Genomic DNA, 27048 nt, shown 5'->3' with positions numbered 1-27048 from the left:
TCTCACTTCCTCTGTCTCCCACTCTTTGCACTCCCACATCACGTCACTCACGCCATCACTCAGCCAGTTAACGTTCTCTCTCAATTATTTAAGTCACTGACACACACACACACACACACACACACACACACACACACACACACACACACACACACACACACACACACACACACACACACAGACACACACAGACACACACACACACACACACACACACACACACACACACACACACACACATCTGTCTGTCTGGCCTGCATACTGTATATTGTTGCTGTCTGGTGAAAACCTCATATGTTCAGAACTGTTACTTTTCACAATAAAAAAAAAAAGAAATAGCTGATCTACAAGCTCAAAACACGTCGCAAATTCAATGCCACCGTGTTTTGAGCTTTTAGATCGGGTATTTTTGCTACTTTGGCGTGACACAGAAGTAAGTTACGAAAAAACTTTAACAAGTACGGAGATAAGAGGTTTCTACGAGACTGCGAAGATAATGTCGGTGTCTGGGTCACGTTGAGTATCTCTCTGGCATATCCTGAAGGTTCCTCCCGGGGGATTCCAGGGATGATGATCTACTACAGCACCGTGCTGGCTCCTCCTCAAGCTCAGAGCTGGCAGGGGAGCGGTGCGATCGACTGGCCGGCTGCCGCACTGTCTAACAGTGCAATCAATCTATTAGCAGGGACCGTGTGCGCACGATGTCGGGCGCGCGTGCGACACACAACAACACGCTCAAACACGTGTTAACTGACATGAAGCAACAACAACTTTGACAGGGGAAAAGTCGAGACAGAAAAGAGGTGAAGAGAACATGAGAGCACGAGGAGTCACATGAATCCAAGTGGTGGAAAAAAGTACTCAAATGTTTTACTTAAGTAAAAGTGTCAATATTGCAATGTAGAACTACTCTGTTACAAGTAAAAGTCCAGAATTCAAAATGTACTTAGAAGAGTAGAAGTACAAAAGTATTGGTATCAAAATGTACTTAAAGTACCAAAAGTAAAAGTACAAAAAAAATAGCAGATCTACAAGCTCACAACGCGTCGCATTGCGAAGCGTTGTGAGCTTGTAGATCGGCTATTTTAAAATAGCCTATGTATAAAATAGGGCTGAAGTGGTTAATGTATGCGTTATAATATCATAATTTATATCTGCAAAGTAACTAGTAACTAAAGTAACATGGAACACTGGAAGTAGAACTTCCAGTGCATGTTGGTGTTACTTATATATACTAACACAGACACACATCAGGTCCAGGCTGTGTGAACCTTTTCAGGCCACCCCCCCCCCCCCCCAAAATAATCATATTTGAACTGGGGACCCCCCCCCCCCCCCACCCTGACAATCACTTGGAATTGTAGGAGGTGAGGCATTACATTTAGACTCGGTTCCGCAGATAATCACTGTGAAAACAGCCGATCTACAAGCTCACGCGAGACGTTGTGAGCTTGTAGATCAGCTATTTTCACAATGTTCTTATATTATCCTGTGGGGACCACCCTGGGGGTCCTGACCCACAGGTTGAGAAGCACTGGTGCAGATCACATCCAAGCTCACTGCCTTGCTGTAGGCTATGTTCCATCCTTGAACAACTAAACAAGACCGGGGTCTAATAAGCGCATTGGCTTCCCTGTGCAATCTGCAGCTATGGATACCAAGCTGCAATGTGTGAATGACTCATGTCTGTGTGTCTGGGATATGGAGCTCTATATTTCCAATCAGAGTACTTAGAGGACAGAACAGGACGTACAGTACATACTGTACATGTATATAACTGCAATAGTTAGGATGGGCAAATGCAGAAGACACACTTCACGTATGTATGTATAGTGACACATACCAACGCGCGCGCGCACGCGCGCACGCACGCGCGCACGCACGCACGCACGCACGCACGCACACACACACACACAGACACACACACACACACACACACACACACACACACACACACACACACACACACACACACACACACACACACACACACACACACACACACACACACACACACACACACACACACACACACACATCTAGAGACAGACAGACAGACAGACAGACAGACAGACAGACAGACAGACAGACAGACAGACAGACAGACAGACAGACAGACAGACAGACAGACAGACAGACACAGACAGACGCAGCTCCAGACGGCTGACCCCTTCGGTGCTACGCCGTAAAAAAAAAAAACGAGTACCAAATGATGAAGCATCTCAACACTTGCTCTGATTCTCAAGCGAGCAGATTCTCACTCAGACTAAAACAGAGCTGTGAGTGAGAAACGTTGTGAGATCCAAAAGAGGGAGAGAGGGAGTTGATGCTTTTTCCCTAGACTGACTGACCCTAAGGTCTCACACACAGCGTGTCCCTCCCAGCATATGGCCAACACCCCTCTGGGAACACAAAATTACAAAGTGCGAGTAACTGGCAGACGGCCACTTCAGCCGATCACCTAAAAAGTGGGCGATATCACGAGCCCTCAGCAGACCGTGAAATCCCAGCCTAGGCTGTCGAGGACGGATGTACTTTAGTCCTATACACACAGTAAAACCCTGAGTGTTCATTTAACTAAGAGTGTCAGGAAGGAACCACTCTCTGAGTAACAAATGGATAAATTAAAGCTGCTACCCATAACTTTTATGTTTTACCCCGGGACTCAGGTCTCCCAGACGAGACACCACATTTCTACTGCTCAGCAAAAGGTCAATCCCCGCTTGGCCATAGGGGAAATGTTGTGCTCATGAGCTTCAGGCAGGGCTGCTTGTCAACCACTCAGTGTCTTACCTCCAACACCAAGGTGTACATTTGTCACTGAAGATGTACAAGTTATATTGTATTAAACATACTCTACCACACAGATTGGTTTGAAATAGCCTTTTATTCACTAAAATAGGTTCTGCATTGCAGCTTCACCACTAAGGATTTTACTGTGTACTGTATTGTTTACACCCTGAACTATTGCTGCACTTTTGCTCCCTCCCCAGGAGGAATTATTTGGAAAGATCAGGTATTTTCCTCTCAGTTCAGCTGTCATAAATGATTAGCGGAGGACCAGTAAGCGGACAGGCAGAGAGACGGGTTTTGTTTTGCGTTACACTAATTTGGCTCTACTGTGTGACATCCCCCCCACAATAAAAAAGGCTGAATTGTCTGGAGGACAGATGTAGGTTAAACGCACAAAGGTGCACTTCTGCAACAGGGCCTCGCATGAGACCCCTGCGGGGAGCAATGATCGAGCGCATATTTGACATAGGCTGATGAGCTTTCATTACCTCATCCAACCAAGCCAGCACGCTTCCACCCCCCGCGCCCCCGTCCCACAGCATGTGGCTAATGGTTGAAACCCAAAAAGCAAAATAAAAAAAAACTTAAAACAGACAGCTTTGATCAAATGCTGCTGGCTACTGCTGGCCCGAGATCAGAGAGTCAAGAGATTTCACATCCCACCTCGTACTGGGCTAATCACTGATATAAACAAAATTACAGTTTGTTTTCACCGTATTATTACTCACTGTCCACGATAGCGGGGCTAGTCTCGACGGCATCAAAACAGCCATGGGAAAGACAGTGTTTATCTCAGAGACACAGACTTTAATTGACAACTTAATTAAAAACATTACCAGCTGCAGAAAATGTGATTTACATTCATGTGTGATGCTGTCCTGTTGGGAGACCTTGGCACGAAGAGGCAAGCGCAGAGAATACTATGAGCCAGCAAGTCATGAATCTCTGACATAAAGGTAAGGTAAGGTAAAGCTTTATTACCCCCAAGGGGTCAATTTGGTTTACATTACTTTGTACAAAGGCTATGCCATGCCAAAAAGATTACAGTATAACATATTTGGACCTCTAGAGCGAGCAACAAACTGTGGATAGTGAAAAAATGACTGATGTATTTCTTTCCACTTCATTCCACTTTTGTCTGAGTCGAACAATGGCGTTACCATGAGGTTCCACTTCAGCACTGATGATATTATGAACATGCCGCTCACAAGAATTAAACACAAAACGATATGAGTAGTACATTTGTAATTGTGCAAGTTCAACAACGTGTAAGTGTGTAATTACACGGTTGAGAGCTCGTAGTCGGGCGTCCAGGTGCACGTGCATTCGAGGCACAGGTCAAAGTACCATCAGAACAGCTGGTGGATGTTAATGCACCTTTAATGCACGCTTGGAAATACGCCCGAGGCACATGCAGCCTCGGCCCACGAGGGAAGCAACACTAGCACAGTCGCACACACAAGCACGCACACGTACATGCACGCAAATGCACGCACACACACGTGCGCACACATACACACGCACGTGCACGGAACCGCGGCTAAAATCGATGCCACAATCATAAATCAAATGGAACGATGGATCGGGACTCTGACGCATCGCTCCCAAATGCATTCATTCACAGATTCATCTTTTAAGTGAGGCCAAACATCATTTTCAAGAACCCTCATACGCAGCAGTATTAACATCATTTTGATTTGTGCTTAAAAGCCACCTTGATTGCAGTAACATCTTGTACTTCTCATTTTTCTGATGATTTTGGATCGTGGAAACGGGATTTGTGTCACCTAGAGAAGATGACGACACTATTTGATGCACCAATCACAACACGGCGGCTGCCTGAGTCAGTGGGCCCGGTGCTGGTGACCTGCCCTGATGAGGCCTCTGCTTCTCCCTCAGGCGTAGTAATTGCGGTGCTGAGCTTAAGTGCCAGGTAATTCCTGTCAATCTATCACTGTGACCTACCGGTGACACTGAAGGCCTCCCACTGCACTATATGGGCACTATTTTAGTCAGCTCAGCACCGACACAGACGGGGGGGGGTTACATGTTTTTAACTGACAGTACATTAGCGTGACTGTCCCGAACAAGGCCAAAATAGAGATGCCTGGTTGAAAGTGGTTGAGTGCAAACAAGAGCTTATCGCAGCTTATCACGGATTACATGCGTGTCCCTTTTATGCATTCCATACTGTGCAGCCCCATTCTAGTCCGCGCAGCACCTCAGCGCTTTGGAAGTGTGACGCCTCCTTGTTTGCTTTACTTTTTTCCCCATCTACTTTTGTTTATTCCCGTTGTCCAACACGCGATAAACTTGACACGCTTATTATCTAAATAGGCGGCCTTGTCCAAACCCTAGGAGGAGCGCACATCATCATCATTGCCATAAGTACGAAATAGACTTTCCAGATAGTACAAGGACATCAATTATCGAAAAGAGAAGCGCCAGGAAGCGGGGAAAATGTCTCATACCACGCAGAGTTCTCCAAGTTTACGTCAAACGCAGCCCCTTGTGGTCAGGGGCGCGGACCAGGCATCTACAGTTTCTTTTTAAGTAGCAGGGGCAGACAAAAGTCATGCTAGGTGTTGAATATTAATGCCCCCGTATTCCCGACAGTAGTCCCCAAAAACAACATACAGGCCTTAAAGACTGGCCTGGAACCATCTGCCTGCTTGTTTGCCCTGCCTTTTCTCTCACCTCCCTCGCTCGCCTCTTCCTTCCGTATTATCCTCTCTCTTTACACACATCAAACGCAGCTTGTCAGTAGCGCCACACAGCTTGGCCCCATTACCTCATGGCTCTGCGGGGACCATTTAGCAAGGATGGTATGTTTGGTTGAGGCACAAGGAGGGACAAGAGGGTTGGTCTGTAAGTCACTGGGATTTACACAGCGAGAGGAAGGGGCGGGCTGGCGGGCGCTGTGAGATGATGAGAGATGACAGTTTTTAAGAGTTGAATGAAGACACTCATGAGAGTCTAAAGCAGTGATTCCCACCGTTTTTCATTTCAAGGGACACCCGTTTGATATGTTTTAGACCACAGACAATTTGGTTCCATTTGTACGCTCTCAGAGTTACAGACCCGTACGTGTCCATCTGGTTCCAAACTAGGAACTGGAACCCCGTCAAGGACCCCCGCGGGGTCCCCGGCCCTCATGATGACAGCCAGTGGTCTAAAAGGATCTTCTAGACGTCTACAGCCCCTTATGCTGTACAGGGGAGGGAGGCCACAGACGCGGCACAAGGACGCTCTGAAGGGGTCTCGTTCACCGCGGCGTTACTCAATCCGAGATGCCGCCGCATCGCTTTGCGTGACAGCGGAGTGAAAACAAATAATATGCCATCTCATGTGTGTGTGATGGAATGCATAACAGAAGAAAACTCTGCGACTCAATATTTTGAGGGGCGTGACTCCGTTTGTTCTCGCGCTCTAAGGATTACGCGGTACTTAATATGTTGAGCAAGTTTCCTACAGGCCATGCAACCCATGCAAAAACCCCATTCATGCCCCATTCAAAAATACATAACATAATTTGCAAAATTCACGGCTGCCAATTGGAAAAGAAGGCCACCGTGCCATTTTCCTGCTGAGCTTATTTTTTTTTTAAACGTTTTCTGTATAATATCAATGACACACTGCGACCAACCAACCGCTTCATCTGTTTATACGCATTCAACTGTGAACAAATGACTAAATTCCCATTAAACAGGTCTAAGCAAAAACATTTTGTTGTTGATACTTTCGGGCGAAAAGACCGATTAGGGACAGTCGAGCCATGTCTCCCTCAGCCAACTGAACCATAAACAATGATTCACTCCCAAGGCCCGGAGCCCATAAGAGACAAGCTACAGTCTATTCCATAGCCAAAGACAGTGCTGCTTGACATACAGTACTAGGTTTGTCTAGTGTTCAGGAACCATAGATGTACAGTAAAATCCAGAGTATTATTTAATTTAGCTCAGTGTATAACCCACCTTTACACTAGACAAAAAGTTAAAACTCTGGAAATTGCTGTGTAGCTAAATAAAGTACCATTGCTTTGGTCTTTCTGCTGTATTCATTCTCTGACACACACACGCACACACACACACACACACACACACACACACACACACACACACACACACACACACACACACACACACACACACTCTTCTTTGTTAACCATGAAAAACAACATTTCTCTTGTGGGGTCCTAAGGTCGTCCCAAGGTCGGTTTCTCGAGTTCTACTATACTTGTGGGGACATCTGGCCCCAATAAGTATAGCAATATGTGGTGTGCGCACACTCACAGCACACACACACACACACACACACACACACACACACTCCAGGACTCGACATGAATTTGTGCATCAGAGGTCCGTTGCGATCTGCGGCGCTTCGCGAGGGAAACAAACAGAAACAGAGGGATGGTTTCAGCTCACACATCTTGTGGCTTTATTTAAAACGGTGGAGGAGGAGGAGGAGGAGGAGGAGGAGGGGGGCTAGGAGGCCCCCGGGCGGTCAGCAGCCATATCTCTTAAACAGCTGCCTGTGCAGCGCTGCGCTGCCTGGGCAGAGACTAAGCACATACGCTCATCATATTTTCCCCCCAGCTTTCCCTCGTGCTTCGCTTTCCAGCGCTGACACCTGCTTATACAATCGACAGCGGTAAGGCAGCCATATGCTTACATGCTCATTGGAGGACGCATGTTGAGTGCGCTCACCATTAACCACTTAAAGGTAGTGTAAGTGATTGTGTTAAAAGGTTAAGGCTCTGTAATCATTGCCATTCATAGAGTGTTTGTTCAATCGCAGCAGTCTCCCGGTCCACTCCAGCTCTTTAATAAACAGAACATGCATTTTGCCAATTTCAGCCAATCAGGGAAGAGCACCCATTTATCAGCGTCAATTTTACAGTGCTCCAGTTCCAATTCTGTCTGCTCACTTCTAATTTCACTTGCTTATCCTGTGTCCTGTATGAGTTCTCTCATCTGATTGGATCAAATTGGTATCCCGACCTTACAATGCATTTTCTGTTTACTAAAGAGCTGGAGAGACAGGGAGACCCTTATCACTGAACAAACACTCTAGTCTATCGTAATGATATTAGAATATAGACAATTGTGTTAACAAAAACATCAGTTACTGGACCTTTAAGCACTACTTATACTTCCTTGTACGCGAATAGCGCAAACAGACGATCTACAAGCACACAGCGCATGGCATGGTGACCCGTCGTGAGCTTGTAGCGGCCATTTTCTCCAGGTTGAAAGCGGTTAACATGAATAACAAGCTAACCGAACGTTGCCACAGCTCTGAAGGTCAAGCTTGCTGTGCTGAAACACCTACGATTTGTTTACACCATCTGGTCTCAGGTAACCTATCAGAGGTTTTACCTCAAGCTGTGGATGGCAGCTAACACATGTCTCTGGTTTGAGGTAGGTGTGATTGTAAACGTTCTTGTGTGTGAGGTAAAAAACTAAAACCCATCTTGTTCTCCAAGAATGTTGAAACAAACACACTGTTGTACTTTGCCAATACACTCACTGGGTCAGATCTGCCATCGATCTGGGAAGTGGAAATAACTCAAACAGACAACATTAACACCGGAAAGGGTCCAAACGCTGTGTTGCATCTAAGCACCTTGATATCTGGTTAAGCTCACCGACACCAATGGGTGTCGGTGTCATGGTAGTCTTGTCCTGAGAGTATAACAAGATATCCAATCATATCTATTTGCGATTCCAGTTTATCTGAGAATCTTTCCACGTTGTATTGATTTTCAATATGTCTAACATATGCTTTCTGCTTGAAATAGTGCAAACAAAGTAGAGTAAGTCCATTGATTACTTCTGTTTAACGTCTTTGACCCTGTGAGACTTACAAGAATCAAAAACAATATAAATCATGTTGATTTATATTCCAAAGAAGGACAGACACAAATTGTTTTTTGAAACAGTGTATATTCAGGTAAAGTTTTGAGAGACAGCATAATGCCAGAAGTACTGTGCTGTGCGCCTTATAAAGTTTAACTGTTTTGAAAGATTACAGTCCTAACAAAGATTCCAATTATATTGTACACCCACATAATGTCAAGGGCTAACAGAGTAACCAAGGCCTTCTGGTGCATCTGCACAATATGTACTGTACATTTTGGAGCACAAATATTTGGAAAATTGGTCACAACAGCAATAACAAACACATTTACCAGCTTCAAAATGTGTTTGCCATCTAGATATCGTTCCAATGTCTCACATCGCCTCAGAGCAGAGGTATACTGATTGTTTGCAAATACAGATGTTGAATTCCAGCCAGAATATAATCTTAATCCTTTAAGGCCATTTTGAAAGCGACATGGTTTGAATCAAAATTTGTGTACCCGTTTCATCTTTGGTAATATAATGAATCAAGGCAGTTGCTTTTGGATTCTAAAGGGTTTGTGGGCTGAGTCATTACAGTCCAGTTTGCTTACAAATAGCCAGTTTGCAATCAACAAACCCATAGCTATTAAAGCTGAAGTGGAAATAATTAAAGCATAGTTTTTTTGGTTTCGGCCATCATCACCACAGGCAGCTTTGCTAGTGGCTGAGATATACTGTGATTAAAAATGTGCGAACAGCCTCTGCCCCTGGGAAAAAAACAAAACCATGTTCACTTTTCCAAGTTTCTATGGAGAAAAGAAACCCCAAATTGGTCTGTAATTTAACTCCATTTAGCTTAATGTATGTTCAAACAAAGAACACCCACAAAAGGCCAATTGCTGGCCTCAGACCAGTAAAATCAGTCAAAATAGACCTGGTGAAAGCACTGCTTTCTAAAAACAACCCTCTGGAACGTTCCTTCATCAGTTTCTATTCCTTAATATGTCTCACACTTTAAAATCAGGTACAATCATTCACAACAGTATACAGTTTTGTGCTTCAAGAACCTGAAGTATTGAACCTTCATTGCTGTTATCTGATTGGAATGTCGATCAATTAATTATAATAAGTTGCACTCATGTAAATCTGAATGAGAAGGGCTTGAATGGCTTAAATGTAACACTATAAATATATCACTACATTATAAACCACAGCAGCATAAAAGATTCCCTACAAAGAAAGTCTGGTAACAAAAACCATTGCCTGTGACTTCTCATTGTCCACATTTTATACCACCTATTAACTGTTAATTAAGATCAGCTTGCCAGCAAAACCCAGCGGTGAGGAAGGGGATGATCCAATTTTCAAGTGGCTCCTCTGCTCAAAGACGTGTGACCTGAAGGCAAGCATTTAGCAGGCTGTTCTTGTTAGCAAGCATTCCACAAGTTGAGATCAAAGAGGGTCTATTGTCTTCTGAGCTAAACTAGCATGGAGGTCAGACTTTCCATTGAGCTCAACGCTACCTGAGCTAAAACTGGTAGCTTGGAATGCCTAATATATTTTCCGTCGTATGATGTAGCAGATATAAAATAAATATAGAAATATCAGGTATACAAGCTCACAAGTCATAATGTGTCGCACCGTCGTACAAAAAAAAAAGTCAGACAATAATATGTCACAGCGAAATCGTTAGTGATTAGTCTTGCCGTGCCAGGCTGGTCTAGAACACCATTGTAGTCAAATAAGTGCCAATAATCTGAAGCATGAATTGGTGATGATATGCACTCTGCACACAAAATACAAAGGACATACAGTACACAGTATGAACAACCAAAGCCTATGTATGCTTTCTCAGGATTTTCCTATTATTATGCCTGCCACTCAAGCTCAAAATCCAACAACTTGTTAAGGGAAAAAGAGCATACTGGAGCAGGCAGGGTACAAGTACCATTTCCAAAGACTTTGCCCATGCCTCTGGCCAACCAGTGTAAACACAAAGCCAGTATTGTTGTTGCGGTCCATAAAGAAAAGTACCGGTGATGAACAAACGTAGTGGAATTTAAATAACATGCATAGCCATTAGACATTTGGACACGAAAAGTTTGAAATATCCCTTTAGTCATTGAGAATCCGGAGATTAACAATGTGCTTCTAATTACGTCCATATTTTTTTCCAGGTAAATTGAACTAAATGATCCAGGCCACGGAAGCCTGAGATCCAGCAAACAACAAAACTCACGTAACACCACGTTGGTCCGGAGCCGCATAATGCTCTTGTCAGATTCAATCCTTTGGGCCAAGAGAGAGCTTTTTAAGACTGACAAAACGAAATTCTCGCAGCATTTTCTCATTGACGCCTGTGAAGCTTTTAACCATTATCAATGGTCCAAGGGCCATAAAACTCATAAAAGAACACGAATGAACAAGTAAAACTTGCAAATCAAGAACACTACAACAAAAAACAACACCAACATTGCAGTTACACAGTTTTTCCATCACAGATGTGACAAACTCAAAGGCGTTGTTCAGACCGCAGGGAAAATCCGATTCGTTTTTCAAATCTGATCTTAGGACTGACTTGTCCACACTGGTATTTGCAAGAGATCAGATCGGGTTTGTGCATTCAATAAATCATCAATTTATCTGCATTGGTTCCTGTGGTAATGCCATAATAACAACATAGGCGTGAGTAACGCTTAACTTATACTCATACAACCGTTTCACTCGCAGATCTACAAGCTTGCAATGTTTTGTAATGCGACACAGCTTGTAGGTCAGCTATTTTTGCCAAGCAACATGTCATACAACAAAGTATAAATCAGGCTTTGATGTCACTGTGCCCAGAGACACATCTTCTCAAAACAGATTTGAATCACATTTCAAACCAGCTAGGAATGTGGTTAAAATCGGATTAGCAAAAAAATCTGATTCAGACTTGATGAAACCAGGCTGATTCCAATATATGGATAGGCCAAAAGTCTGATTTGGGCTGACAGCTTGAACATAGCCAAAATGCCCGCCTTACCTCGAAGACTTCCTCATCAAGAATCCTGGTGCCAAAAACAGTGATGCCTTCAGTGTTGATGATTGCCTGGTCGCTTCTGGCGAGCGGTCTGATCAGCTTCTTCTTACAGTCCACGATGATGGTGACACTCTTCTTCTCCACGCTGATGGCCACGCGATGCCACCTACACAACACAAAGGACATGGTGAGCTTTTCCAGAAGACATCAGCAGTGCCACTCGTTTATATCAACTAATCATTTGACAACATGTAATTTTGTGGTAATTTCAAAGAATATTGGTTAATGAAAATGGTAGCGTTCCTATTTTAGGTCATGAAATTGATGATTTAAGCTTGTGATGTATCAGAGGCAATCAGCAAAGATAGATATAACGTTGAATTTAACATTTACATATCCATATGACGGATGCATTAATTGCATTTGATCATTAGCAGTGCTCTATGTGTAAGCCTGTTTTTAAGCTTCGGTTCCTGGACGGAATAGCTTTTAATTTGCACAGAATTAAGGCAGATAGTATTTTTGTGGATATGCTGTAAGTTGCGAGTTGAGAGTAAACGTCTACAATTTGCACCTACTATATTCACACGTTTTGATTCAATGTTAATGACAGAGAAACAATCCACCGTGAAATCACTTCAAGACAGATTGTGTTTGTTGTATTTGCTCAGATGCCTGAGACAAGTGCACATTGTTTTCAGTATTTCGCATTAGCGTCATTGCACAGTTATGCATGCAGGCTAATTTATTATGGGCCAACCCAGGGTGCAATTGAACGTCAGCATTTCACTGCTCTAAATCATTCTGGGAAAGAAAAGACTATAATTTCATAGTTGCCAATAATCAATTAGCCTTTACTGTCTGACTTCTCCCATATGGAGTCTGTGACAACACAAACATATGCTAATGATGATGAATCATCTCTGGTGAGGCAAAAAAAATAAAAGTACATACGGATTAAATGAAAAGAAAAAATAAATAAATACGTGGAATTGTTTGGTTCGGGACCATTTAGCCAACAATACTCTCCATGAATCAATTTAGTGTAAGCAAGAGAATTAAACAAGTGAGTTATTGTTTAAGAATATCCTTACAATGCGTTGCTTATAGGCACTGAGCCTGCATATTCTGCACTGCAGGCCAGCAGAGTTATCCATTAGACAAAACAATATATTCCTGGCATAGTATACAGTTCTGATGTCCTAAAATGTTTTTACATTGCAGTCAGGGACAATTAATGGCTATAATGTGCGTATGCCTGAATGCATGTTATTAATCTAACTGAATACACATGTGCAGCATGTGTAATCGCTGAAATCACTCATTAAAGACCAACACATTCTTACTCCCAACTCATCACATACAAAGCTTGGCGTTAGTCACAGGTCCGACCGATCGTCCGACCTTCATGCCGTGCCCGGTGTGAAGTCGGTCGGATCAGTGGATCTACAAAAATATCTATAGGTGATCCACAAATCTCCATATGGAGATCGCTGATGTCAGCAATATGACGTCAGATGCACGGAATCTCCGCGAGCGTGTCCATGTGTGTATGCATGAAATCTCAATCTTGGCATGTGTATCCCCAGTGACCCGAGGGAGTTATGTGCTGAGTGGGAAAGTCAGCCGGATCGGCAGATGTCCAGAATATCTATAAATCCGCAAATCTCCATATCTGTCTTTCTGTCTGTTTGCTTGTGTCTCTTTTATGCCCATAATGGACATAATGTCCATTTTATGTCCCTTTTATGCCCTGATATTATCTATATGATATCATAGTACTGACAGCATAGACTGGCCTCCAAGTACTATGATACTGGGTGGGTACAGCACAAAGTACTTTGACCACGGGTAAAATGGGTACAACGGGTATTGCACAACCGAAGGAAATTGCGTTCCCAGGGTCATGCCTTTCCACCCTTTAGCCCATGTTGTTTGGCTGAGCAAGACTAAGTGAATAATGATCCGTCCTTGTCAATATGGAACGCAAACGGAGTAGCGTTTGCATCTGCGTCCTCATCAATATGGTGCGATATATATGCAAAACGTAGGTTGACCAAGCGCCAGTCAACAGAATACAATGGACAGGAGGACAATCAAACAACAAAATGTCTATCTTAGATCCAGAATGACACTGAGCTAAGCTAAGCTTTGGTCCCTCTCACGTCAGGACCAAGTTACTCCAACCTGTCGGGGCGCTTCAGTCAGTCACTTACTTTCCATCGGCGAGGTTGACGGAGCGGAACAAGGGGTACTCCTCGGGGGCAGGTTTGCCATGCTGGTCCTCATACAGGAATACGGGGGCGCGGCCCACCTCCACGCCGAGCTGCTGGATGCCCTGCTGGTTGTACACGGAGAGCAGGAAGGACTGCAGGCCGGCTTTGGGCTTGATGGTGAACATGACGGAGAAGTCCTCAGGGAACACTCCTCCTATACAGGGCAGGGGAACCATTGGTTAGTGTTGGTTATTTAATCACTTAAAGCCTACATACGTCCAGTCCAGTCCAATAACTGCTTTTTTGCTAAGGTTGAAAGCAGTTGAGATCAGCATGCAGGTTAGAGACGGGGGGTAATTTCACTGCACCAACAAAGTGAATGCTTATATCTTTCCATAGATGTTAACATAACCATTTAGACCGGGAAACCCTATACGTAACTACACCTTTCAATCCGGGAACCCCTTTTGGGGTTGTTGTTATGTACAGTATATAGCAACATTATTTATTTGGGTAATTTTTGAGTAAATAGTTTTTCAGGTCAGGATTTATTTAGATTTTTTAGAATCGACCTCATGTCTAAATGGGTTAAGTCCCTCACACCGTAGCCCTTCACTCCTCAACTCCCCATCATCTCCTAGACCTAGATAGAATCTCATCTCACACATTCCTTTTCATTTCTTTCCCTCCCTCCTCCTCTTCTTATTCTTCTATTGATTGAGCCTTCTATCCCTTCTAAGCTCTAACCCTCTACCTTTTCCCAATTCAGTTAATGGTAGTCTGCCCTGTAGTTGTATTATGCTACTAGTTCATTTATAGTATCTGTACTACATGTCCAATAACCAAATGTAATGAAAAGGGGAAGGACAGGCGGTGTAATGCGTCGTCCTCGAGAGAGGAGAAATTACTTTTCGGCATTCACCCAACAGATGGCTTGCTGAGGTGGCTTTTTGATGAGTGCTCTGTGGTGAGATGTTAGAGGTTAAGTAGTCTCGCATAGCCATATTTTCAGAGATCGTCGCCTACTGAGCTAGGCGGAGGTATCCAAACGTCTGGCTCTGTGAGACTAGGGGTTAACCCATTAAGACCGGGAACGCATCTGTGTCATTTTGGATTACAGCTATAACCATGATTTTTATACTTTGGCTATTCAAACATAGCAGATCTACAAGCTCATAGCACTACGATCCATAACCATTCTTGAACATTTGTGCAAATCTTTGAATACATGTAATTTTTCGAAACAACATTTTTAACTCAAATCTTTGCTTCTGGGGGGTCCCTAGAACAACATATTTTGATGGGGGTTGGCGGCCAAAAAATATGATTTTGGGGGGTCCTTGACAATAAAAAGTTTGAGCACCACTGATATAGCAACAATAGTTTTTCTGAAAAATTAAGACATTTGTTGAGACATTTGACAGTTACAAATGTTCGCTTTAAAAATAGATATATTCAAAGATTTGCACAAATGTTCACGATTTTTCAAAAATAGCAGATCTACAAGCTCATAGTGCGGCATGAGCTTGTAGATCTGCTATTTTTGAATAGCCCAAAGAAATCAAAAAAATTACACAGATGTGTGTAATGTATTAAGTGACTTGCTCAGGGACACTTTGACATATATACAGTATACATGAGCGAGACAAGGGTTGAACTGGTAAACTTCTGATTACCATACCCTCTCTACCCACTCAGCTAGAGGTGCGCCGTCCGGTTCAAATAACTAAAACTGTCAACCAGTACAGTAGGTGTCCTACCCGACGACACCAGGTCCAAAATGTCATTTTCAATGGAAAAGTAGGGACTAGGGAGACCACCACCAACATCTGCAGATGCTCTAGTTATATTGAATTAACATACTCTACCATACAGACTGCTTACAACAAACGTTTTATTCACTGAGATAAGTCCCGGAATCTGGCTTTAATTGAATTCTAATGGGTTAAGTGAATGATGGCACAACACATATTTCTCAAACTTACAGTTAATTTCACATAAAGCACACTAGTCTAGACAACTGGACCTGGGCTGCTCTTTATTAAAGCAGTTGAAACAGTAGTTGGCGTGCGCTGCAAGAAGCTAAAAGTGATCTTGCAGCCACATTAATTTTATAGGCCGTGTAAATAGAACAACTAACAAATGTCATCCTTTGACTGTTAATGGGGTTCCCTTCAGTGAATGACTAACGGGGCTATTCTTGAAGAAAAGCAACAACAAAAGAAACAGACATTCTTCTCCTGACGGAGATCACTCTGACACCTTGTTTCCGTGGCGACGCTAACACCTCAATCCTAGTACCTCGGAGTTGTGTTCCGTCAAATTTCCAGTCCTTAAAGCTGAAAGGTTTGCAGGCAATTACTTTGAGCCAACAATCACAAGAGATCTAATTGCTAATATCAAACACAATTTTGTGCCTTATTTTTTCCTTTGCCACTCGGCCAAATTGGCCCAGGCCCAAGACACACAGACTGGGAGAATGTGTTTAACGGCACTCCGTTCCCCATTAAAATGTGTATCTTGGGTATCCTGCCAGTATGAGGCAAGCAGGCAACTGGTGCCTCTTTCTCCATTATGGTCTAGCAATAAAGGGTTAACGGCCCTTTGGTGGATATGAAGTCTTTTCTTTTTAGTTTTTCTAACGTTATCATAATATAGTATACAGCAGATGAAATACATGCCACGTTACAGCATGGATAATAAAGCCAGAGTTATAGTCAGTTACATGCAGGGGTGGAAAGTAAGTACATTTACTCAAGTACTGTTTGAGAATGTTTACTTTTCTATCCATTATTTTGATACTTTATACTTATACATATCAGAGGCAAATATTGTACATTGTACTCCACTACAATTATTTGACAGCTTTAGTGACTAGTTAGAGTACTTTGCAGAGTCAGATTATTATTGCAAAACACATTAACCACATAAGCCCTATTTTATATTTAGGCTGTAAAAAAATTGCCAGATCTACAAAAAGAGCTTGTAGATCTGGCTAATCTTTTAAAGATCTTGATACATTTTGAAAACCTTTGAAAAAACTTGTCAAATGTACCTAAATAATGGGTACTTTTGGTATATATATTTTAGTATAGTACTGTTGCTCAAGCACATTTTTGAAAACAGGAATTTTATTTCAACAGAGTACTCCAGTAGTGAAGTGCGGTCGCACACCGAAAATAGCCGATCTACAAGCTATTTTCGGTGTGCGACACCAGCTTAATACTAACTAAGTATAAGTCAGGGTTAAGCACGTGGCAGTGGCACAGACTAACTGACGAATAGCTCAGTCATGTCTGTCATCAGTCTGATGTCTCCAGGCGCAAATAATGACTACGGTTTCCTGTTCTTCTTCTTCTACAGTTTATTATCAAATCATGGGCTTAGCCTGCAGAGCAGTAAGCAGTTTAAACGGCGGTAGCCAGTCCAACGTAAACATTATCAAAGAGTATTCTTTTTTCCTTTTTTTTTGGTTCTCCCGATGGATTCAGAGCTAAAACAATAAATGTGGTGGGTTTATTTTTCACAAACAGAGTCTGGCATCAGATTATGTCAAGCTGGGAAATCAGGCTGTGCCTGTCAATATGAACACCCAGTTAGCATTCACGAGCTCGGCCAAATACAGCATACTGGTGTCTGTACCAGTCGTCAAGTCTTTAAAGAAAGTCGCATTTTGACAAGACTTATCAATATCAATCGTATTTTTCTGTTTTTTGAACCTTGTTTTATTTTAGATTTTTTCACTGCTGAAGAAAAATGTAACCAGAATATGATATATTTTTTACTCTTCTTTCAATTGGTTTGATTGGGCAAGTTTACATGGTCACTGAGGGCAATAAGGGAGGTTTATGAACCTTGGAAATCCAACCGCAAACCCTTTTTCAAAAATAAACGCCCCTGCAATGGTAAAATAAATACTTTTCTACATTCTTCCCAGAAACGTAACTTCATATGTCACTACTTTACACTCTATACTATATGTATGCATGTGCGTGTGCGTGTGCGTGTGTGTACGTATGCATGCGTGCGCGTGCGTGATTACCTGGGAAAAGTTGGTTGGTTGGAGCGCTGATTTGGGCCTGTTTCCCCACTCGGAACGCAACATCGGGCTTGGATCCTCTCCGGTGTGTGCAGAATCCTGTTGTTTTCCTTACTCCTTCCGGAGAGCTGTGGAAGTCTAGAACCTTGAGTACATCCACGGGTTCAGCTGTGGGAAGCAGGGAGGAGAATCAGTCAGTATACCTGTGAAATACGGCTCTCATGACTGAAGCCCATTAAGCAGTTTGAAATACCATAACATAGGCCACCCAAATACTATGTTGAAGTTAAGTAATTGAAGCTATTATTCAAAGCATGTCAGAGTACCATGAGTGCATAAAAGTTTAACTATGTATTAGTCACGGTAGGAATTGAACAACCAACCCTGGTAAGCCACTGTAAAACAGCGCATCCAGTGGATCAACTCTGGGAGGCAGCTGGTCTCCCGTAGCCAGATGATCAGAGATCTCAATGGGCTTTGACCACAGAGAGAAAACCAGAGCTAACAAACCTACGCCGACTGCTTTAAACACCACATCCTGATACTGTCCCAATATAAAGGACCTCCCTAAAGTCTTTGCATTGGTTCTGTGATGCTGTTATTATGTATTTATTTTAAATCTCCTAATTGTTACCACCCAGTATTCGCTGAATATCAGTATGATTGTGGAGGTCTCTCCAGTACCAGTAAAGTTATGTATTAGTCACGGTACTAGGAATTGAACCTCCAACTCCAATCCTGGAAATGTTAGGAATTGTAATACAGAACATCCACTGGATCAACTGTGGGAGGCAGCTAAATCCAATGGAAGCAGAGGAAAGCAGCAGACAATGAACAAAATGCTCCTTATTTCACAGTGGGTGCCAGCATTTTAACTATATACTGTAGGTGCCCCCAGTGGCAACAAACCCCATGACCTTGGCTTAGCGGTGTTATAGTCTACATGCTAAGCATTCTAAACGCTGAGCAACACTCATATACACAAAGGTCACAACTCCAAAAACCTCACAACACAAGTACACAACTGCTAACAAGGTGATGACATTGACGTCTCCCACTGGGATAAAAGCAGAGAATGCTGCATTGACCAGACAATAAAAGTGGACTTTGCAAGTGAATGTGTGTACTGTACACACAACTCGGCAGTGGATGATAAACGTAATCGAATCTGGCATTTTGATGATAAATCAACATTTACATCCATTACGCCCCCCCCCCCCCCTCGCCTCTGTCACTGACTGTCGGCCAATTCTGTCAGTCCCACCAGTTGTTTTTTTATGAGCTGCTCTGGCAGTCGAGCAGTAAAAATGTTAGGAACCATTCAGTGAGCGTAATTGGGCCCCCTGGTACGAGCCCGACCCACAAAACCCCAGCATCTAGGGATAAAAACCTCCAAAGTGGCTCACGGAGCCCTTTGGAGACAGAAAAACACACAGGAGGTGGTGGCTTTACACGCTGCTTAACACTACACCAGCCCCTCGCTGTCAACGGTACTGAAACTCAGCAGAGAGAGGCTATAGAGTGAGGTATGTGCCATGGAAAAGTTGTGAGCTTGTAGATCGGCTATTTTTCCTTGTGCAACACTGGGCTGGCATGACAACTACGGATAAAGCAGGCTTACCTCACTCCACATTCTGCCTGTACCAAACTTTTCTGTAACTTTGCCGTTTCAGCGCACCTCAAATATCATACTCTCCACTCACTTTATGACCACTTAACACCCGCCCCCCCTCCACTCATCCCATTCCCACTTGCCTCTACACCCTCTTCACCCACATACCCTAAGGTATGCTGTGATTTACAGTGTGATTATATGGGATTTGAAGTCAAGAAGCCTAATAAGTACGTTAATATGTTTTAAAGTGTGCTTACTAAACGGGGGGGGGGGGGGGGTGTGCCTTAGCCTTGCAGACTGTACGTACGTGACAACATCACGCTGTTGATTTAATGTGAGGCCGTCTGGGCTGGGTTTACCTCGGCTGATGTAAAAATAGAAGAGGCAGCCATTAATTTACAGGTCACGATGGGCGTGGTGACGGGAAAGACTACCAGTGCATGTTAAAGGGAGGTAGACCGTATGAGGAGAGTCCACAAAAAGCACCTTGCGGTTTTTAAACCAACACTTTGATGACAAAGTTTTACCCGCCGACGGTCCAGGCCTCTGCCCTGTGACGAGTCACGACATGCCTGTACCTGTCACTGTCAATCTGAAGTCAATTAGACTGATAAGAACAAGGTAGGTACGCCCCCAACACGCACGCATTCATGCTTGCAGGCACACACACGCACACACACACATGTATGTGTGCACACTGGCAAACACACATTGGTTTTGCAAACTTATGGGGACATTGCATTTGCATTGATTCCATAGGGCCCTATCCCAACCCCAGCCCTAACCATAACCTTTTTCCTATTTGACATGCTGACCAAAATTAACTGGTTTCATATCTAACATTTTACCCCAAATGTGGCCCATGTCTGGAACACGCACGCACGCACGCGCGCGCACACACACACACACACACACACACACACACACACACACACACACACACACACACACACACACACACACACACACACACACACACACACACACACACACACACACACACACACACACACAAACACACACAGTGATAAGACCCCACTTAACCACATGAGCCCTAGCGTCCCTATTCTAGGGGTGGACATTTAACGTAAACAGCCGACCGTTGCGACACGTTGTGAGCTAGTAGATTGGCTGTTCTCAGCCAAGATATTTGGTGTGGAGAGAAAGGATGAGGGGGCATAGTATAGACCCCTGGGGGACTCCGGTCAATAAAGAATATAGAGTTCAAGTGGTTAAGAAAATCCCTTGTTGATGAACTCACTCATATGAGTGAGGACTTCGTAATTTATAGAGCTATGTTTGGCAAGTTATTGGTACTGAACAATTAGGGCATAACTACACATCTGAGGATAAATTATTAAACCGCCGCTTCAACCAATCAGAGAATATTCTGAGTCACATGTTTCATAACACTATGTGATACACAGTATGGTTGTAATGCTGCTGTACACTGTCACATGCAATCATAAAAATTCCCTCAGAGCAAGCGTAAATGGGGAGCATGCCTTGAGTGTTGTTAAGTAATTAGCAATTCATATGCTTTGCATCAGAGAGAAATTAAACCGCACCCTGGATAGATTCCATTTCACGCTAGTAAGGAAAATATATTGAAAAATGTTCAACACAAGCGCTATGACGAAAGGACAGTGTCGTTCTTACATGGCACCCCTGGTACTCCGTCAGTGTTTATGTCCACAACGTAGGTCAAGGGTATAGATTTGGTTTTGCACATGGTGTCAGTTGACTAGTCACAGAGAGGCTTCCCGGTGTTGTGCCAAAATTGTATTCCCTGCCAGAATTTGACTCCTATTCGCCCACTCATCATAGGCAGATACAGTGGCTTACCATTTTCCCACCCCACAACAGAATCCTACTCCCCCTTCACCCACTCATATACTTGGGATGGGATTTCCCATCAAAGAGGTGTAGGAGTGCAGTGGGGCTAGTGAGCACCATATAGGCAGGTAGAGGTGGCTGGGGTTGAGTGAGTGTAGCTGTGGGGGTCAGTGTGTGGAGCTATGGAGGAGTGTAGCGGGGCTACAGATCACCATAGGTGGGTAGAGGTGGCTGGGTTGAGTGGGTGTAGCTGTGGGGGTCAGTGTGTGGAGCTATGGAGGAGTGTATAGGTGGGTAGAGGTGGCTGGGTTGCGAAGAGGGACTCAAATTCCAGCACAACACCGGTAAGTTAGCTCATCTGGATCATGTTTTAGCTAACCAACATCCAAAGCAAACATACACATCAGAAGCTTACAAGAATACGAGGGGAGGGGCTAAAAATATATTTATAATATGTCCTTACCTACAGTATGAGGATCAGATTTTGATATTAATAAACCACAGCATATATTTTTAGATGCACTAAAATAAATTGAAAAACCGGGAAGCTACGGTACCAACAGGAGCTGAATAAGTGAACTAGAAGCCAGGTCCATGAGGTGCCACCCGTAGAAGCTGTTCAAGCTGTACAATGTTAAATCTCGGTACATACAATCCAGCAGTATTAACTGCTAGTCAGAGCAAAAACGACATATTAAAAAAAACAGCAGCAAAGCCCTGTACAACCATGTCTGGACATTACGCCACCCGTTTGTCCTTCAGCAAGGCAAGAGACAGGATGCAGGCCTCTTCAAAGGTCCAGTCACAATAAACAATGCCTAAACAGTCTGCTTAAAGTCCTACTGGGAAGATAAGACCCCCAGACAGAGGACACATTTTATATGAAATCTCTTCATATAAAAGAAAAGCCAAACTGGTTTCATGTGCTTGATACTGGAAACAAGACACACTTGTGGGAAAATTGTTAGAGGGGAATCACCACCACAAAGAAGCTCTTTTCTTAGAGTCTGTGATGCCTTTGATCTACTTGTCTTTCTATGCTCTATTATAATACTCCATAACACAGAATGAACCAGGAACCAGGAGTGTGCCAAGATACACTGGGGTGGAATAGTTTGTTCTGTTATGGATTTGAGATGTCAAGGAACAAAGTATAATACAGTGTCCTCAGTCATTCAAATCTAGTTTTAGTCTGGCTTCGGTCAATTTCATTTCTAATTATCTATAAATCCAAAAAAGGTATTTTTTGGAGACTGCACCTGATTCCTTTCTAACCACTTAAGCCCAATATTATACGTTGCCTATTTGAAAATAGCCCATCTACAAGCTCACAAAATGTTTTGAGCTTGTAGATCGGCAGTCTATTTTCAAAGAAAATTTGAAACATTTTGAAAAATTCAGAACATTTTCACCTGTACTGTATAATGACATGCCCAAATTAGGGATGCCAGGGTGAAAGTGGTTCATATTTATCCATTAATAATGGCACAGATGTAATCTCATCATAAGAAGTTATTGTAGGCTTAACAGCTAAACAGGTCTTATTTTTTCTTCTACCTTATAAGCGAAATGCTTTGTCATCAATCTATACGGTGAAGGGGATTCTTCTTTTTCTCCCATCATGAGATTAAATTCGCCATGAATCTCTGTTTACATTTTCAATGTTTTAAAGCCATTTGGAGCATGTTCCCAGGAAGTGCTGATCCTGCAGTTCCTGTTTCCTCCCTGCGTCCAGGTGGGGCTTTGATGGGCGGAGCTATACGTTCACATCACATGCGGAACCCATTATGGCAACGGCACCACTCCCTCTCTACCATCCTCCAACCAAAACACACATGGCAAGCAACATCCTTTCAGCTCTCTCTCTCTCTCTCTCTCTCTCTCTCTCTCTCTCTCTCTTTCTCTTTGCCACTGTGTGTGTGTGTGTGTGTGTGTGTGTGTGTGTGTGTGTGTGTGTGTGTGTGTGTGTGTGTGTGTGTGTGTGTGTGTGTGTGTGTGTGTGTGTGTGTGTGTGTGTGTGCGCGCGTGCGTGCGTGCGTGCGTGCGTGCGTGCGTGCGTGCGTGTGATCTGTGATTATTATTAGAAGAAAAAACTGTTGGTTATCAAAATTGTGTGTTAATAAAGAATAAGAGAAATATAAATCATCTCTCTCTCTCTCGCTCTCTCTCTATGTGCCTCTCTCTCTCTCTCTCTCTCTCTCTCTCTCTCTCTCTCTCTCTCTCTCTCTCTCTGTGCCTCTATCTCTCAACCATATGCTGAGAAATAGAATACATCTCCCTCTGCCTCCCTCTCTCAAATGATGAGAAAAACAACACTCCTGGGCTGTGAATCAAACGCTCTTCGTTCAACCACATGCTCAAAAGTGTGTATTTAAGAAAGGAAGAAAGAGAGAAAATGGCTCTTAAATTGATGTAAAGCGATTTTATGACTTTATGTTTCCAGATTAACACGCATCTTATACCACACAGGCACACACGCACAAGCCACAAACACACACACACACACACACACACCATGAATTCAAAATGAGCATTAACAAAAGTCAAGCAAGCAGCACTGTCAGGAAATCAAGCGATGCAGCATGTGGTCTTTATTGGCAAACTAGAAAACACAGGTCCCAGAGCAGCTTTATATATACATATTGCTTCTGAATCTGTGGAACCGATAAAGGTAGAGAGATGGAATTTAGTTAACCAACAGAGAGGACACACGCAGGGACACATACTGTACTGTAAGGGCACCTGAATTCATTTTAACCCCCCGTAGACAACAGTGAGTGTGCTTTGTGCCGCTTCACAAAAGCACCAACCAAATAAAATGCAGTTCTTAGGTAACAAAAGCCAACTTTTAAACCTCACACCGAATGCCTCATAAAAATGAAGGAAAAAAATAAGTCTGTGGCTCTTCTGAATATTGTCCCAACTACAGAGCTACTGGTTCATGAAAAAAAAGTTTAAACTAAAGGTCTCTTTGTGAGGTTCAGAATGCCTTTCTGCATTACTGCATACCTCAAGGCCTCATATATTCCAGATGTGCTGAATTGGCCAGGAATCGCCCCCACCACTACCCCCCACCCCCCCTCCCCCTTTCCTTCTCTACTCACAAGCTCCTCCTACTCACAAAAGAGCTCGAAAAAACAGGCAATATCCCAAAACCATTAAAGACCCCAAATGAGCGTGCACAGTTTTTTTTTTAAAGGCATTTTCAGCCTTTAAGGTGTGCAGTGCCATAACGCAGGGTGTTTGCAACACATCTTTAGCAAAGGCTCCCCCATCTCTCCACCCCCTACAGAGGAATAAAGGCACATCACTAATGATAAGGATGCAAAACCACAAGAGAGACACAGGGTTTTGACTAGGCCGCTGCCTACAGCACCACAGCAGCTCTGAGGCAATCCACAGACTTGTCTGAGGGGGTAAACTGACAATCTTGCATGCTGTCAATGACACGTTTTGCTGGCTGCTGTTGAAGGTTTTTTTGATATACTACCTGCCATGTTAACAAAGCCACTAACATGTCAGAGGGTGCACATTTCCTTGTAGACAGAGTTGACACATAGTGACATTTTGAAGCGTCTGCTCAAACCATTAGAGAAAAATTCATTTCCAGCAAGTCAGCAACACAGCCCAAAACAATCCTTAATGATACAGTGGAACCATGAAGTCGGACGCCTATTTATACTGTTTTCAGCTGCGTTCTGCACACAAGACTGCACAAGAATCGTGCCACATGCATTGACCCATTATCCTCCGTTATATGGTATACGGTTTGATGTTTAAGTTTAGCCTCGCAAGCAACTTTGAAATCCCTGACATTTTGACTTCACGATTCTGTGGGTTTGAGCTGCGGCACAACGTCTTGGGATGCCTTGCTGGTCTTTTTCGTGTCACTGCCATCTACTGAAAGTTGGCAGCACAAGTGGCAATTACAGTACATTGGAAAGCCTGTAAATGTTTGCTAGCACATCATGCAATTATGGTTAGTTTAAATATCAGACAGAAAGGAAAGATGGGCAATGGGCAAGCCACTGTGGTATTTTCTTCATGATCTTTTCATTTCAGGGAGCTGTCTGCAATATGGCCTTTACTGAGGGAATTCTGGATGTATGGTCCATGCAGTTAGTTCAATACTAAAAAGCAATTGGTTGCGGGGGGTTAAGGGGTGGGTCTTGAAACTTGACAGGAAGTGTCCAGACAGTACGCAATGTATCCTGGGAGTAGCCTCACAGATGACCTAAGATGCCATCTTTAAAAAAATGGATGAATGGACTGTGGAACTAAATTATTCTCAGTATGTTCATATGTTCATAATTCAATCAAGTCATAATTCTATTACAAAGCAGGTGAAATGGGAGAAGGCTGGGTTGTAAAATAAGCTTTTATACAAACTGGTCTTGACCACAATATATTTTGACACATCTGTATGACCATGGGGACAAAAGAAAGCTACTCTATAGTCTGGACCACATTCTCCTGAAAAGAAAAGCAGTGAATCTGACACACATACCTGCCTTAAAGTAGGGAAAATACTCCACAGATTTTTTTTCCATTAACGCCCCTTATTGGACTTGGTGGGAACCAGGATAGTGTGGAGAAACGGTGAGCCTTCTGGCCAGCTTGTGTAACTTCACTTAGGCTACCCAAGGGGTTCATATCAAACATATGGCCAATCTGCTGCCTAAACAAATACATCTCATCATTTTATATAAAGCTATCCATTTGCAGGATTGATAAAGATGTAATCTGCTAATATGACTAATTATGACAAATTACATAAATGGAAACACTGTCAGAGAACGGTAGAGAAGAAAAGAAGAGAAGAGGGGAGGGGGGTATTTAGAATGTAAGGGATTACTCTTTAGGCTACCCACTGTCAGTGTGCCATTGCGTAAAAGCCTTGCGTAAAACCAAAACGACCCCAAGCGGTCATGCGTGCGATAGGCCTACTCTGAAGTAGAAAATAGAATGCAAAAAAGTTGCTTGTTAATGAGCTTACAGCCTCAGAGCTGAGACGGAAAATGTGAAGTTTCGACAGTGTCTTTCTTCACTCCTCTGGACTAATGTGAACTCTCTCTCCCTCTGGATGTGTCTAAACTAAACTGTCTAGTCTAGCCTAACTTGCGGACCACAAAGCAAAAAAAACTTCAGTCTCTCATCCAGAAAAGAGCTCCGGTACATTGATAATTGACAACATCCCTCTTCGCCAGAATAAACCACCACACCTGGATGGCAGACTCCAGCTGTGCGGCATCACAGGAAGGAGTCCATTATATTATAGGCCAAGCTTCACCTGCACGCCAGCGGCTTCTCGGCTCATATTCAACACAGTATAATGGTTCTGCATGGTGGCATTACGCTTAAAAAGGAGCACAGCTTTGTTTGTCCCTCATCAGCAAAAGAGGTACACAAAGGAGATGAGCTACAATGCCAGTGATAAAGAAAGACGATGAGAATGCTTAAAGGATGACTTCACCCATTTTCAACCTATCTTCATATAATTGGTCCTCATTAATGCTCATGATAATGTGGTACCATTTTTGTCTACTCGGTCTGTGTCTCAGAGGAGGGCTGTCTACCAGTGACATCATCGATGGGGAATCCAAGCTAATAGAAATTGCAGGCTTTCTATTCCTGGAAAGTTGGTAAGCTATAATGGAAGCCATTGTTCTACGTTAATAAAA

General features: G+C 43.2%; 1 protein-coding gene across 1 annotated transcript in view; it reads right to left on the bottom strand.

The window, feature by feature from the left end:
- The window catches only part of LOC311046099 (collagen alpha-1(XI) chain-like), a 135426-nt gene that overhangs the window by 107073 nt on the left and 1305 nt on the right, over nt 1–27048 (bottom strand). Inside the window, exons 2-4 of the mRNA XM_084058223.1 lie at nt 17920–18084; nt 13878–14091; nt 11665–11827 (exon numbers count right to left, since the gene is read on the bottom strand). Of these exons, the coding sequence (XP_083914349.1) occupies nt 11665–11827; nt 13878–14091; nt 17920–18084 (542 nt within the window). The remainder of the gene's footprint in view (nt 1–11664; nt 11828–13877; nt 14092–17919; nt 18085–27048) is intronic.

The sequence above is a fragment of the Gymnoscopelus microlampas genome (genome assembly GCF_963454915.1).
Source record: "Gymnoscopelus microlampas genome assembly, chromosome: 5".
NCBI classification, from domain to species: Eukaryota; Metazoa; Chordata; class Actinopteri; order Myctophiformes; family Myctophidae; genus Gymnoscopelus; species Gymnoscopelus microlampas.
Note: the sequence above shows the minus strand (reverse complement) of the source record. Positions and strands in the feature narration are given on the sequence as shown.